General features: G+C 35.5%; 1 protein-coding gene across 1 annotated transcript in view; it reads right to left on the minus strand.

The window, feature by feature from the left end:
• Window positions 1-7823: 7823 nt before the first annotated feature.
• Window positions 7824-17173, minus strand: part of ALCAM (activated leukocyte cell adhesion molecule) — a 162204-nt gene continuing 152854 nt past the window's right edge. The window contains exons 14-15 of the mRNA XM_006872288.1: window positions 12788-12900; window positions 7824-10287 (exon numbers count right to left, since the gene is read on the minus strand). Coding sequence (XP_006872350.1) covers window positions 12813-12900 — 88 coding nt within the window. The 3' untranslated portion in view covers window positions 7824-10287; window positions 12788-12812. The remainder of the gene's footprint in view (window positions 10288-12787; window positions 12901-17173) is intronic.

A 17173-nucleotide genomic window follows, 5' to 3' on the forward strand; every position in this document is an offset into this window, starting at 1 on the left:
TTGACGATGAATGATGCCATTCCTCTTCAATTTGCCATTGCCAGCATAGTAAACCTGGTGGTTGTCAGATTCAAAATGAGCAGTACCAATCCATTTCAGCTTAGGATATCGATGTTTATGTATTCCATTTCGTTTTTGGACAATTTCAAATATCCCTAGATTCATACTTGAGTGAGAACCAACTCTACAGCACTTAACTATATTGTATGTATGTTGCTGTCATGTCAGTATTGACTCATAGCAACCTTATGAACAACAGAATGAAACACTGCACTGCCCGGTCCTGCTCCAATGTAACAATCATTGCTACTCTTGAGTCCATTGCTGCTACTACTGTGCTGATCCATCTCATTGGGGGTTTTCCTCTTTTTTGCTGACCCTCCACTTTACTTAAATGATGTTCTTCTCCAGATGTTGGTCCCTCCTGATAATATGTCCAAAGTATAAGAGACAAAGTCTGGCCATCCTGGCTTCTCAGGAGTATGCTGGCTGCTATCCTTCCAAGTCAGAGTTGTTTGCTTTTCTGGCAGTCCATGTTATAATATTCCCCTCCAACACCATAATTCAAATTTATCAATTCTTCTATGGTTTTCCTTATTCATTGTCCAACTTTCACAATCATATGAAGCTATTAAAAATACCATGGTTTGGATCAGGTGCACTTTATTCCTCAAACTGACATCTTTTCTCTCGAACACTTTAAAGAGGTCTTGTACAGCAGATTTGCTAATGTGATATGTTGTTTGATTTCTTTACTGCTTCTTCCATGACTGTGGTTCATAGATACAAGGAAAACGAAGTCTTTGACAACTTCAGTTTTTTTTCTCCATTTATCTTGATGTTATGTACTGGTCCATTTGTAAGGATTTTTGTTTTCTTTATACAGAGATGCAACCCATATGGGAGGCTGTGGTCTGTGACTTTCATCATAAGTATTTTAAGTCCTCTTCACTTTTAGCAAGCAAGGTTGTATCATCTGCACAGCACAGGTTGCTAGTTAGTCTTCTTCCAATCATGATACCATGTTTATATATATATATATAATTAAGATTCTTGGATTATTTGCTCAGCATACAGATTGAATAAGTATGGTGAAAGAATACAACCATAGCAGACACCTTTCTTGATTTTAAACCATTCAGTGCCCCCTTGTTCTGTTCAAACCACTGTATCTTTTTTTCTATGTACAGGTTCCAACATATATATATATTTAACCAGCATGTATACAACACACACACACATATATAAACTTTTTATTGTGACTTGGGTGAGGGGTTTACTGAGCAGTTTTCCATTCAACAATTCACACATATTTCATTTCATCTCATTGACTACAATTCTCTCAATATAACATCAATGATTTCACTTTCTCCATGTGTTTCCTGTTTCCATTTCTCCATCTTTATTAACTCTTTTGATTTGCCCTAGAGCAAATGCTTCCCTTTTGATCTCAAGTGGTTGATTATTCTACAGTGTCATTGTTCCCATTATAGACCTGTCTATTGTTTGGATGTTATATAGGGAGCAGTTTGTTCTGTATGCTAACCATGAAGTCAGTGGTTTGAGTCCTCCAGTTGTTCTGCGGGATGAGGCTTTCGGCTCCTGCAAATGTTTATATTGTGGAAACCCTATACAGAGTTGTTATGAGTCAGGACCAAGACCACACTTGACAACATTGTTTGGCTGAAAACTGAGTTCATTTGCAGATCTGAAGGGTGACTAAAGGCCACAGTCTCAGGAGTTCCATACACGTTTATCCAAGCAGTAAACATGGATTCTTATGATTTTGAGTTTTTATACTACAGTTTTGTCCCACATTTTAATGTAATCATTTTCAGAGAAGGCGGTAACAAGACACCATCTAATTCTTCTGGTTTCACAGTTGTGTTCAAGTGGTCCATTAGTCCTGTGGGCTAATTGTTTCCACGAATCTTTGATTATCAGGGAAAGACTAATAGTTGGATCTTAGATGACAGCTCACAATCTTTTAAGACCCTAGTCAATTCTCACCATAGTAAGAAACATTGTCTTTGGGGATTATATTGGGCCAATTGTCTTTGATGTGCCTGAGCCCATGTTCTTGAACCTCCAGACCCTGTGACTCATTTCCTCCAGGTGTTTAGTTATGTCTATGAAATTTTCATAACTTTGACCCCTCATATTGGTTATTAATGACTTTATTTTATTTCATTGAAGAAAAGTTAAAACCAAAGCAATGAATTAATAACAAATTCACATTTATCTGAAAAAAAAAAAATCTGTCAGTTGGAAAATTGGGGCAATCCTATCATGTTGTTTAGGAGTCCTGGTATAGCATTGTAGGACACGCACTGGATTGCTAACCACAAGGTTAGAAGCTCAAATTCACCTGTCACTCCTTGGAAGCCCTATACAGGTCACTATGAATCTGAACTGACTGGATGGCATGATAACAACAACCACAAAAGTATGTTGTTTATGTGTATGTTATTGCAATATGCCCCTAAACTCATCTTTTAAGCACTGTTTTGCAACTATTATATATAAAGCAAGAAGGTTGCTTAAAAAGAAAAATTGCAAGACAATAACTGTATGTTAATGTTTTAAAAAAATTTTTCTTTTTGTAATTTGACTCAAAATTAATATCTATTTTCCTTTCAATACAAAGGCTATTTTAAAGCTATGTTAAGGTAACTCAAATCAAATTTAAAAAAGAACTTAGCTGTTATTATCAATAAAATAGTAGAAAACAAGATTTGTAAGTAATTTTGTTTTTTACTAACAGCTTAGCATGTGAGGACTCATAGTCATTCTTAGAAACTTTCCTTAGCATAAATATTCCATTTCCTTAATAAGTCATTTTGAAGATAGTGCTGTGAATCAATTTTCAAGCAATTATTTCACCAAGAATGTGATTGTTTTACTGATGAGAATTCAAAGAATTATATAAGACTTCATAAATTTTATCCTCTGTTTTTATGAAAGTGAACATCTCAGATGTTCTGGAAAGCAAGACAGTAATCTAAACAGTTAGTTGAAGCTTCATTTATCATGGACTCCTGGTGTGGTGCTGTTGGATAAGCATTGGACTGCAAACCACAAGTTCGGCAGGCCAAACCCACCAGCCACCCCTTGGAACCCAGTAACAGATCACGATGAGTCAGAACCAATTCAATAACACTTAGCAGCAACAGTAACAACAACAACCTAAAAACAAAGAACCAGAAGGAAAATATTGAAGGGAAAAGTTGAAATTTCATTTTGATTATTTAGCTTCCAAGTGGTCCAAATTGAGTTTCTAACAGCTTTCAAAGGCATATTTAATCAAATGTTGGAACTTTTGGAGACCATTGCCTCTACTCTTTGCTAATATAAGGATTCCCAAAGATTCTAATGATTTCCTTAGCTGTTGAGGTCCTAATTTGCTTTTTGTAATATGTTGTTGTTAGGTGCCTGGGAATTGAATATGACTCATAGTAACTTTATGTACAACAAAATGAAACAATGACTGATCCTATACCATTCTAGAGTATGTTGTTTTTAACTGCCAGTGAGTTGGCTCCAACTCAGATTGACCCTGTATAGGGTTTCCAAGGAGCAGCTAATGGATTTGAACTGCTGACCTTGTGGTTAGTGGTTTGGCACACATCCTACAGCACCACACCAGGACTACAGTATGTTGTTGTTAAGTGTCATTAAGTTGGCTCCAACTCATAGCCACCCACTGTAGGGTTTCCGAGGAGCTGCTGGTGAGTTGGAACTGCTGACCTTGTGGTTCAAACCCACTTTGAAGTCCAGTGCTTATCCTGTAGTGCCACACCAGGATATTGAGTCTATAAAATTACTCTCACTTATTGCCATCAAATCGATTTTGACTTATAGTGACCCAGTACAAGGTTTCTGAGACTGTAAAACTTTACTGGAGCAAAAAGACTCATATTTCTCCTGAGGAGTGGCTGGTAGTTATGAACCTTCTGGTTCATAGTCCAGTGCTTATCGTACAATGCTACCAAAACTCCTGGAAATCAGATGTACTTTTACAAATTTAATTGCAGCTATTAGATATAATGTGCTATTATATCTGTTTTACTTAAGAATGTCTCCCACCAAAATATTAATATTTATAAATAAAGGGACATTTCCATTCCATAACTGCTTTCTATTTGAAAAATATTTTATAGTTCTTCAAATAATTCCTTTCCTGAAAAACATATCATACACCCTTCCTTGCAGAAAATGAGGTAAAGTAGCCAAAAATGTGTGCATACATGCATGCATGGGTATTTCTATGCACACATTTACATGACTGTATGTGCATGTATTTATATAATTGAACATAATTTCTCTCATTCAGTTTCTCAGACATCAGGATAAAACCTTGCCTAACCAGGGACAAGGCAAATTACTTGAGAATGAAATCTTTTTTTGAGTCCTGTGTCTGTGCATTCATCCTCAAGGAAGATTTGTGTATGTGAGAAGCATTTATAAGGAAAATATAAAAGTGGGAAAATATTTAGGAGAAGGAAAATTTAATTAGAATGAGGATGGTGAATCAGTGAAGACAGTGTAGTGGTTGTGGGGAAAAATAAATGAATTATTTTTCTTGCTTCATATGACCTTGATACAGTGGGTTTTACAATTAATTTTTATTATGAAGCTTAGATTATAGAAAGAAGTATTTTTAACTGACATGTTTTTGTTGTTGTCACAGTATTATGCTTGTGAAGCCTAATCTACCACACTGATTTTTTTAACTGACATGTTTTTGTTGTTGTCACAGTATTATGCTTGTGAAGCCTAATCTACCACACTGATTTTTAAAATAGTACACTTGATTACACTTGATTCCTTACACATGTGGTTGTTATTGTTAAGTGCTGTTGAGTCGGCTGACTCATAGTGACCCTTTATAGGGTTTCCAAAGAGTGGCTGGTAGCGTAGTGGTTTCGAATCTGGCTGAGAACCGCAAGGTCAGCAGTTTGAAACTACCAGCTATTCCACATGAGAAAGATGAGGCTTTCTGCTTCCGTAAAGATTTACAGCCTCAGAAACCCTGTACAGGGTCACTATGAGTCAGAACCGACTCCACGGCACACCACCACCACCAAGGAATGTTTGAACTCTGGAGGGTTTGAACCACCAACCTTGCATGTAGCAGACCTGTACACATTTGTTGTTTTTGTTAAGTGCTGTTGAGTGGGTTCCAACTCATAGCAACCATGTTTCCGAGGAGCAGTTGGTGAATTTGAACCACCGACCTTACAGTCCAGTGCATTAACAGACAATGCCACAGTAGGATGATAATAATTAAAAACTGTGAAGCCTAATCTACCACACTGATTTTTAAAATAGTACACATTTGTTGTGTTTTTGTTAAGTACTGTTGAGTGGGTCCCAACTCATAGCAACTGTGTATAGGGTTTCCAAGGAGCAGTTGGTGAATTTGAACCACCGACCTTACAGTCCAGTTCAAACCAACTTTGCAGTCCAGTGCATTAATAGACAATGCCACGCTAGGATAATAATAATTAAAAACTCCTAACATTTATTAGGAGTTCTGGTGTGGCAGGAGTCCTGGTGTAGCGTTGTGGGTTAATGCGCCAGACTGCAAAGCCGGTGGTTCAAGCTCACCAGCTGCTCCTCAGAAACCATAAACAGGGTCACTATGGGTTGGAACTGACTCGACGGCACTTAACAACATTTATTAAATAATTTATTATTTTCAAAGCACTTTGCACATATTTTCTTTTGTTTTCATGTTATTTTGAATATGAATGCCAATACATACATGGGAAAACAAGTAGATGAGTCATTGATAGTCATCATTTTGGTACCCTCCCCAAGCAGAGATAAATATACAATCTTAGAATGGAGATAATAAACAATAGTGAATAGAGTTCCCTGAACTTTGGTGTCTTGAGAGTGGGATCTGACTCAACTACCTCCTGTGTTAGTGATTGTAGATGAAGTTGCTTGCATTGTCTACATCTATAAAATGGAAATAACAATACCTCTATCAGAATGTTGAGAAAATTTAATGAAATGTAAATTAATCAGTACAGTGTTTGTCTCATAATAGGCACTTAGTGTATGATAGCAATATGCAGTATAGGCGAAAACAAAAGGAGACTCCTCACTCCACCCCAAGGAAATGGTTTGACACAGTGATATGCAGGATTGCATAGGATCAGGCAGTGTTTTGTTCTGTTTTGCACAGTATACTATGTTGTATATAGGATCACTAACAAAGTTGTTAGGTGCTGTGGAGTCAATTCCAATCCATAGCAACCCTGTGTAGGGTTTCCGAGGCAGTAATCTTTCTTCCATGCATATTCTACAGTATAACACCAGGACTGCATATACAGAGTACTGTCTGATAAATTTAATCCAAATATAGTTGAAAATAACACAATATGACCTATTATATGACTTGAACATCTTGGAATTTTCCTTTAGAGATGGAAGAGCTTACTTATGTGGCAACTAATATTTCTCAGGTTTTTGTTGTTAGGGGTCATTGAGTTGGTACCTACTCATAGTGAGCCTATGCACAACAGAATGAAACACTGCCCAGTCTCATGTCAGCCTCATAATTGTTGCTACATTTGAGCCCATTGCTGCTGCCACTGTGCCAATCCATTTGGTTGGGGGGGTCTTCCCCTTTTTTCCAATCCTCCACTTTACCAAATGCGATATCCTTCTCCAGGGGCTGGTTCCACCTGATATGTCTGAAGTATGAGTGACAAAGTCTGGCCATCTTGGCTTTTAAGGAGCATTGTGGCTGTACTTCTTCCCAGGTTTACATATTAGGAGAGGAGGTTTACATGTTATGGAAAGGAGGATTTCTTTAGAGGAAGTTTGGGAACTATAGTAGACTGTCAAGCATGGATTTTGGAATCCAATCTAGTTTGATATCAAGTTTATCTAATTAGGAGTTAATTGTACTTTAGAGTTATGGAAACTCTCTAGCTCTGTTTTCAGCTGCTAACTAGGGGAAATTTAATAATATTTACAATTGTTAAGGATTAAATAAGGTAATGTATTAAACCAGAGTCCTGGTTTTGTGTTGTAGAATAAACACTAGATGGTTAACAACAAAGTCGGTGGTTCAAACCCACCAGCTGCTCCTTAGATATCATATGGTTTGTTGGTTATGTGCTGTGGAGTTGGTTCTGACTCATAGTGACCCTGTATAGGGTTTCTGAGGCTGTAAATCTTTATGGGAGCAGAAAACCTCATGTTTCTCCCACAGAAGAGCTGGTAGTTTGAACTGCTGACCTTGATGTTAGCAGCCCAACTCGTAACCACTATGCTACCAGAGCTCCTTTCCATATCCTATACAGAGTTACAATATATTGCAACTGACTCAATGACACTTAACAACATTATGATCCTAGCTCATAGTAAGGGCTCAAGAAATACAAATTTCCTTCTCTGGTACACATGGCTGAATTTACTGTTTTTAAAAGGGAAAGCATTTTTGTGAAAGTTCATGCCTAGGAAATGTCAAATAGCAAACCATTTGGTATGTAATGACAGGTGTGAAGAATTAGGGAAATGTCCTCTTAATTGAATTTTCAGTACAGCCGCACAGATAACCCATGTTTAGTATAATCCTATCAACTGAAGATTCAGAAGACACATTATACAATTAATTGCTGATGGAATTTAGGACTAATGAAGGTGGCCCATCTGGATAGTAGGCAGGCATGGACAATTTTATTTTTCATATTTCCACTCCAAAAAGATGAAGAATCACTGTGTATTCCCATTCTTTAATAAAGAAAGTTACTTTCTATACATGAACTTCCTAAGACAAGAGGCAGACAGCTGTGAGAGATATGTGAAGACATATTTCAGTTTTATTTTCTTTTAGGCATAGACAGGTATGTTAATCCATTTCCACATACAATTCCTGTAATCACAGATATGGAGTGAACCTTGAACTGGCAAAACCTGTCTGCTGTTGTCAAAGAGTTAAATTGGAGAGACGAAATTTCAAAAGTGGAAGATTGTGAATGATCTTCTTCCCGGTATTTCAGGGCATGTGGCTGCCATTACACAATGCAGACATTGATTCGATGGTAATAATACTGTGCCATTTCCCCAGCAAATTTTCTGCTTTTTGTACATGGCCCTCCAGTTCTCATAATCTTTTCTTTAGGTTCTGATAGCTATATTTGGGATTACTTAACCATTGCAAGTAGAAGCCAAGAAATAATTGCAGTATAGCCCTCTCTTTCTATTGTTACATTGCTTCTTTCTGCAAAACGACTTAGGAGTTAGACTTTGAAGCTTTGATTTCCTACACCAGAGAAAAAAAGGGAAAAAAAAAAAAATATATATATATGAAAATGATTTTTTTAGTGTTCATGGTTTATTTGCGGTAAGCAGGTGTTTAAAAATTTTAGAATTTCTTTAACAAAATTCTAAAGAAACATGAAAAAAAAAGAGAGAGAAGTCACAGTATTTACAGAGATAACAGAATGGCTTTGCCATGCAAAACAAATAACTTTGGTTATTCCCCTTTTACTTTGGTTTAAATGTTGACCAAGATTCGATTTTTTTTCCCTGCCAAATGAAACTTCGATAAATCAAAGTTTAGGGAAAAAATAACATATTTTCTTTCTTCCCATAATATTTTATACAGCATTGAGTCTAATAGGATATTTTATATATTTAATCCATACCAATGTACTATAGGAAGCTTTTATAAAACTCAGTTACTACTGCCTAGACAGTAAACGGCTTACAAATGTACAATAATGTGTGTTACTAAATAATGCAGAAGTGGCAAAATTTTATTCATAATTGCCTTCTGACTTTAATCTTCAATTGATTTTCATTGCCTTCTTAGTTTTTATTCTATAAGTCTGAAAACAAACACCAGTTTTCCTTCCTCCCCACAAAGAATACAGTTTTATACGTGGAAATCTGATGTTCATTTTTTCTAAAAAATTATATAAATCCTGGGACAAAAAATGGCTTGCAATGTTCTCCCAGAAACCAAGCTTCTGCTTGAAAGAGCAAAGTTTAAAAGTCTAATCACAAGTAACTATTGGCCCATATCCAGTCTACTTCAAAAAGTTTCCATTTTTTATTACTGCCCTAAAAAGTTCCTCAAGCATAAAACATGTTTATAAAGTTACAAATCTGAATGTAACTAAAGATACATAGACATTTTATTATTACACTTTCATGTACTTTTTGATAAATTATGTACCAGTTAAAAACACTAAATTATCTCAAGGTGCATTCAATATCTGTAGCGTAGTTAACAAAAACACACACGAAAAAAATATATATTCTATATTCTGTGGAAAATAACACAGCTTTGATAATGACCACTGTTAAAAATCTCCAATTCTGACTGACATCTTTTTTTTAAAGAAATAGGTACAATTTTAAGGCAGTGGATAACCCAAAGGATTTAAAACCAATTTTGAATTATGGTGATTTACATTGTGATTAATGAAAGTGGAAATGTTATCCGTGATTTTTCCAAATTGTATTTCACATATTGATTTGCTTATTATTTTGATGAAAAATAATTTACTAGCAGGTGTCTCTAAAGATAAGTGACACCCCATTTTTTTTTTTTCCTGTCTCACAATGGGCACATTGTCAGTTTGAGAGTACCATTATTATGTATGGGTGTCCATGTGCATGTGTGATTCTGCTTCTGAGAGTCAGCTGGTGGCACATACACAGAACAAACTGATCTGCTTTTTAATCAGACTCTCAGCCTCCACTTACTTTGTGATAAAAAACAATCACACTTTTGACAAGCACAATATGTGTGTCCCCAATCTTCACAAGCTGCCACCTTTGGGTTTGAAGGGCTTGTGATAAAGTTGGGGGTATTACTGATAGCAATCAGAATCAGAAATGAACCTGCTCAGATTATCCATACAAACAACTGAAATAAAAACATTCCTTTATATATCAGATCAACAGCAACTCCCAGAACATAGCTTACAGTGTATAAAAATAGCTACGTAAAAAATTTACATAAAAGGCAAACCAAAAAGAAATCCTCAGTGCAGACATTTACCGAAGAAAAAAAAACAAAAACAAAAAAAACAAACCAAACACAACATATGACCTATTATCATGGCTGCCAAAATTTGTTGTTATTGTTAATCATTTCACTTCATTGTTTTACTTGAGATAATTCTCTAATATCCTGTGACAGCTTCGTAGAATAAACTGCTTAATACTTGAACCATGAATTGCTGTCAATGTCTTTGTATGTGTCTTAAATACAATCCACGTTCATGCTTCCATTGCTCTATATGGGTTTTTTCTCTGAAATAATGAAAAAAAAATTAGCTATCACAGAAGTTTCTTTTTTTTTTTACCACAAAGAGTGGCTTTACACTAAAAACAGTGTTGAACTACCCAAAAGACAAGGTAAACATGCCCTACTGATCCTTAGTTACTAATCTACAGGGAACATTTTCACAATTTATCACATAAAGGAGCTTCTATTTATGGTTGACATTTGTTTCCCTCCCAATCCCACATCACCACCCTATAGAATCAAAGCCTGTTTTCAAATTTATAATCCTTGACAAGTATGGAGTACCCAGTAAGCAAGGCAATATGGTGAAATCGTTCACTACAGATCACTAATTAGACACAAGTAAACCCATGCTTACTTTGTTTATTGAGTAATCTGCCCTGAGTAAAAGTGACAGGAATTACTTCAATAGGAACCTTTTTATAAAATGCTCTTTCCCTGAGCCTACCTCTAATCCCAGGTATTGCTGTATCCTTTCAATAAAAAAACAAAGAAAAAGAAATTAGAAACCGTTGAGGGTTTTTTTTTGTGTGTGTGTGAAAATGGCTTAATTCATACAAAGATTATAAGGCTCCTCAGAAAAAGATTTCATTTTTTTTCTTTTAAGTTTAAAAAACTGCACTTATTCAAATCATACTCCATTTTGTGAGGTTTGTCTTAAAGCCTCAAATTTCAAAGACTACAAGGCAAAAAAATTATGTTTATAAAATACTGGGGGGGGGGTGTAGAACTTTAGAAAAACAAACAAATAAAAAATGTGGGTCAAATCATCCCAAGCTTGGCTTTCAATGGAAAGCAGAATGGGAGAGGATTCCAGTATTCATATTTTTTACCAATTAAAATTCTTTGCCATGGCCCCCATTCTTACTATGGAATTAACTAAGGTAATCTACTAAAGTTGGGACTTACGGTTTATTTATAATGAACTCAAAGTTTACTGTGGTTGTTATGGATTCTTACAACATAGTGGTAAGATTCAGGTTATTCTCAAGGACACACAAAATAATTTGTCAAAATGGCTCCTTTTTTGCTGGTTCAGTAGAATATGAATAAAAAGAAAACAACTCCAACTGCAAGTGACAATACCATCTGCTTGAGAGTGCGTTAAAAACCACAAAGACACAGCTATATTGTATATGCAATATATATAATATTGATAATATTATACACACATACATTTGCATACATACTTATATACATATACATGCATATGCAACCTTGAGCTGATTCTGACTCTTAGAGAACCTAAGGATCCCTTGTGGTGCATTGGGTTAAGTAATAGGCTGCTAACCAAAAGGTTGGCTATTTGGCCCTACTAGTTGTTGCATAGAAAAAGGTAAGACAGTCTGTTTTTGTAAAGATTTTCAGCTTCAGAAATCCTAGGGGATAGTTCTCCTCTGTCCTATAGGGTTACTTTGCGTCAGAAATCACTTGATGAGAGGAGGTTAGATGGGTTATAGGGTTTATTGAACTGTAATATTTATGAAAGAAGCCCTAGTGGCAGAGTGATAAGCACTAGGCTGCTAACTGAAAGATCAATTTTGAACCCACCCGCTTCTCCATGGGAGAAATGCATGGAAGTCTGCTCCTGTAAAGATGATAGCCTTGAAAGTCCTATGTGTCCGTGCTACTGTGTCCTCTGGGTCACTAGGAGTCATTATTGACTATTTACCAGGAGTCCTGGTGTGGCGCTGTGGGTTAATGTGCCGGACTGCAAAGCCATTTGAACTGCAAGGTTAGTGGTTCAAGCTCACCAGCTGCTCCTCGGAAACCCTATACAGGGTTGCTATGAGTCGGAACCAACTAGACGGCACTTAACAACAACCACAAAACAATAATAATCTTTCTGGGAGCAGATAATCAGGTCTTTTCTCCTATGGACACTGGCTGAGATTGAAACATCAGCCTTACAGTTAGCAGTCAAGCGATTAGAAATTAAGTCACCAGGGCCCATTACACATACATACTTATGCATATATGTGTATACACACACATATGTACTATAGCTACAAAAGCAGATCTACAGTTATACACCCATGCACAAGTTCATCTTTTTTTTTAATGTGATTTGGGAATTGGATATATAAGTATACTCACATTTATCTCATGTTTATCTGTATAATAAATCCTTAGATTGAAATTTTTATATTTTAAATTAGATTAATAATTGTTAAGACATTAGAATCTGCTCTTATTCTATCCAAATGCCAATTTATAAAATAAAGTTACTTTGAACTCAGCAAAGTTTTTGGCATTAGGAGACAAAACGTTAATGAAATATTAAGATTTTTATTTTGATTATTTGAAGATTAATGATTTTTTGAGGATTGGGAAACTAGTGAGATTTCATTTTTCAGAGAACACCTTGCTGAGTCACAAAAGTTTTCTTCTGAAAAACTATTTACTTGTTTAGAAAGTTGTAATTATGAAACATCTTACTGTCTAGACTTTCTCTTTTACACTTCTCTGGGAGTCATTTTTATAAACCTCATACAACCTACCCACCTGGGCAACTATAATACTTTCTCTCTTAGGGTTCTGCTTTGTGATTGTTTTCTTCTAACTTCTTGTTTTCCTCCAGATTACCAAGATCCTTGTTTACATGTTTTGATGCACTCCTATAAAATAATTAAATAAATATTAACATAATGACACATACATTTTCGACTTTGAAAGATATAAAGCTCAAATTGACATATGCTTGAAAAGCAACTATTTTAAATCTCTTACACACAACCATTGTGAGCCTTGGCTAATAACAGAACAAATTACAGTTAAATTAACTTGGTAGGTCTTCTGGTCCTGGATTGTAAGATTAACTACTCCCCCCTTTATGTTAGTTTAGGTTTTACTATTTTTATTAATTTATATACAGAGACATATATATACATTATATATATAGATAGAGATTGAATCACACATATATATTTATTTTTAAGCTTTTATTGTTAATTGAGATAGTTTACATGGAAGAACATTGGTTTGCACTCATCCTAACATATTTCATTTCATTGCAATGATTACAATCACCTCCATGCATTATCATTCACAGTATTTACTTTTATTTCCTCTGTTTTTTATGTTTTTTTGGTGTACACAAACTACTCAGGAAAATACAATAATTTAAACAACCAGAGGGCACATTCTGCAAGCCTGCCTCCTGGCCACCAGCACACAGCCTTTCTATAGAGTCCTCAGCTGCTCTATCTTTCCATGTCCTCATCTCTGCCTCCATCTCTGGTGTCACTGCTTCTCTGGATAGGGTTCCACATTCTGCTCATGCTCTTCTCGATTGATGGTCCTAGGGTACTCTGTTTCTGAAATGTAAGTTTAACTACTCCCTCCTTTATGTTACAAAACTTCTACCTTTATAGTTGTGACAGTCGCAATTAGTCATGGCAACAATTACTCACTATTGAATCATAAGAATCTTATCCCCATCCCCTTTCACCAGACCCATCTAGACAACATGAAAACTAATCAATGGGGACTCTACTTTTTTCTGCACACTCTGAAACTAAATTCACTGTAGAAACCTTGTAAGCCTGTCACTTCATGCCTTTATAGCCCCCCATTTTAGGCAGACAGTGTCTAAGTTGCCTGTCCCTATCAACCCTGTGTACAGAAGGGCTAGGCTTGATCCTTGGTACGAAGACTCCTTCCCTCTCAGTTAGTATTTTTACCTACTACATCCATAAGTATAGGTCAAGTTCATCAAATTGTAGCAATTTACACTTGCTTCCTTTAACAAATTTCTTTATCTTTTTCTAGTCACATTCTGATGACCAAGCCATTGAAGCTAGGTCAAATAGGTACTATCTGCAAGTTTGGGTGTTCTTGTGCATCTCCCCTTACTTCATAACAGCTGGTCACTTCAGTCTCAGCTCTAAGCCCTCTGTGGTTAGGTCCTTGTCCCTGGGCTTAGGAGTCCCCAAGTTTCACCACATTTTGGATCAACCAGCCCTTTCTCTTCTCTCTCATCTCAAGATTGACAGGAGTTTATGGAACATGTTCAAAATCAGCCCATATCTTCATTGCTGCTTTCCCCCATTTCCATTCACCAGTAGACCAGTGTGGTCACCAGTAAGCTTACATGCCTGCTCATACATTTATTTTGAGTTTCAGATTTATGTCTATTTTTAAAAGCTCAAAATTATGTTTGTGGGATTTATTCAGAATGTTACATGTAGTAAGAGATTAGTTATTCTCATTGTTGTATATAGTATGCTGTTTTGTAAAAACCATGGTAAATAAATCGATTCTTTTTAAGTAATGAGCATTCTTACATTATTGCCTTCTAAGATTTCCGTTATATTTAAATTAGCCCTTTTGTGTGTGCCCCAATGGGTCGCTTATGTTCTTGTCTGTCTAGCTATTCTCTTCTTGGCCTCTGTACTTCTATTTAGGTGGGTATTATTATTATTATTATTAATTTGTTTTCCAGTTCCCTTGTTGGGTATTTTACTATGGATAACTTGTTAAGTTATATTAAATTTATCTATTGCATGTTTAAAATTTAATGTTATATTTTTCAGCTATAAAATGTCAATTTAAATCTTATCTAAACTAGAATTAAATTCTCTAGTGAAATTCTGCATCCTTCCATGTATTTTGACCTTAAAAAAAAAAAATACTAAGCACTTGGCCACAAAGTCAGCTTGAACCTCAAGGTCATTGGTTCAAGCTCACGATCCACTCTGTGGAAGTACTACATAGGGTCGCGATGAGTAGAAACCAAGTCAATGGCACTTAACAGCAACAACAACAGCAACAATATAGGAGGAGCTTCAAAAATTCATAGAAGAATGCAATAGAAAGACAATGGAATTTGTTCACAAACTTTTTGAAGTCCCTTCTTACGGTTTATAGTTCTTTTACTATCCTGTCTGTTAACTACATTATCCAAATCATCTATAGGTCTGCTTCTCTTAATTTCTCTCTATATTACCGATTATGTTTTCTTCATTTTTTGCATATATAATCTGTTTTTTATTTTTGTTTATTTATTTATTTTCGCCTAACATTATGTAGAAAGGAACTATAGAGACTCCACACACTGTTATTTTCTAACAGATAAGCTTTTTCTTTTTCTTTGTTAAGCAGATATGGTAAGGAGTTGATCACCCAAGTTAGTCAAGGATTGAGCTAGCTTGTGAGTCAGTTGAAGTTTTTGTTAGATTTAGTCTACCTCTACTTAATGACATTTTTATAGTATGGAGTTCTAGGGCTTCTGATTGAAATGCCAGTAGGTAACACATTCTTCATCCATTAAATACAGATAGATTCAAGATTTCCTTTCAGAGGTTCAGCCAAGTTTTCAGTTTTTTGCCTGATGCAGTTTCAACATCTAGCCAACATTATTAGTCTCCTTGAGATAATGATAAGCTGAGTGAGAATAAGGGGCTATACTTTACTTATATTTTATCCATTTTTGTTTTGTTTTGTGTCATTGAGTTGGTTCTGACTCATAGCAACCCTGCATATAGTTTCTGAGGAGTGGCTGGTGGGTTTGAACCACTGACCTTGTTATTAACAATCTAGTGCTTTACCTACAGTGCCACACCAGTACTCTATTTTTTTACCCATTGTTGTTGTTAAGTGCCGTTGAGTTAGTTCCGACCCATAGTGACCCTGTATAGGGTTTCTGAGGCTGTAAATCGTTATGGGAGCAGAAAGCCTCATATTTCACCCAAAGACTTCCTAACTGACCTGTTACAATTTACATCTACTTATGTGCACACTTCTTTTTGATAATGTAATAGTGTGATGCTATAAGATAAGCACTAGATTGCAGGGTCATTCGAATCACAAGGTCAGTGACTTAAACTCACTACTCTCAGAAACTCTGTACATGGTCTCTAGGAGTCAGAACCTATTCAACGGCACTTAATAACAACAACTTTTTAATGATATTACTGTTTTGCACTATGGTACATACTTTGCTGCTTCTTTACAGATGAGGTTAAATAGAGAAATACTACATTGAAATGACAGAACATGAGTCATATCTTATTTCAATCCCTTCAAAAAACATGGCACAAATTATATGCATAAATACATACCTTAATTCTTCTAGTATTTACATACAACAGCTTTACCAAACCAGAAGTGATTGCAATGATGACCAATGATAACAGATGGAAATTTGCTCTATTGTTATTCTATTGAACATATGAGATTTAGAGCATTTATAATAGGTGAGAGTTACAATTCTGTGCTCTCTGCATTTATCATATGTGTGAAATATTCACAATCTCTGTGAGCAGGGTAAAATTAGAAAATGATATAATACTTGGAATATACAATTTGCTGTTGTTATTCTGACTTATACGGTTACTGAGGAGCAGCTGATGGGTTTGAAATGTCAGGTTTTTTTAAATTTTTTTAATTCAAATCAATTGTGTGGTCCAGTGCTTATCCACTGGACTGTAAGGTTGTTTGAATACCAAGGTTGGTAGTTCAAACACATCAGTGACACCCTATACAAGGTTGTTATGAGTCGGAAACAACTCCATGGCACTTAACAACAACAACATTATTAAAACACCATGTTTTAAGCAATTACAAAACAGGGTAATGAGAACTTTTTTTTTCCCCCCATGATAGTGTATCATTGAGCAAACAAGTAAAAAATGTTAAATATTAACTTGTCATTTAACAACACTACTCTAAGGATTTCTATTTCGGTCAATAGAAAATAAAATGCACAGTATTGTTTAAATGTATTTATTTATTATTTATAGAGACCATCTGAAGAACAGATTTGATGCATTAAACACTAAAGACCGAAGACCAGAAGAGTCGTGGGATGACATCAAGAACATCATACATGAAGAGAGCAAAAAGTCATTAAGAAGACAAGAAAGAAGGAAAAGGTCAAAATGGTTATCA

The sequence above is a fragment of the Chrysochloris asiatica genome, unplaced genomic scaffold (assembly GCF_000296735.1).
Source record: "Chrysochloris asiatica unplaced genomic scaffold, ChrAsi1.0 scaffold00191, whole genome shotgun sequence".
Classification (NCBI taxonomy): Eukaryota; Metazoa; Chordata; class Mammalia; order Afrosoricida; family Chrysochloridae; genus Chrysochloris; species Chrysochloris asiatica.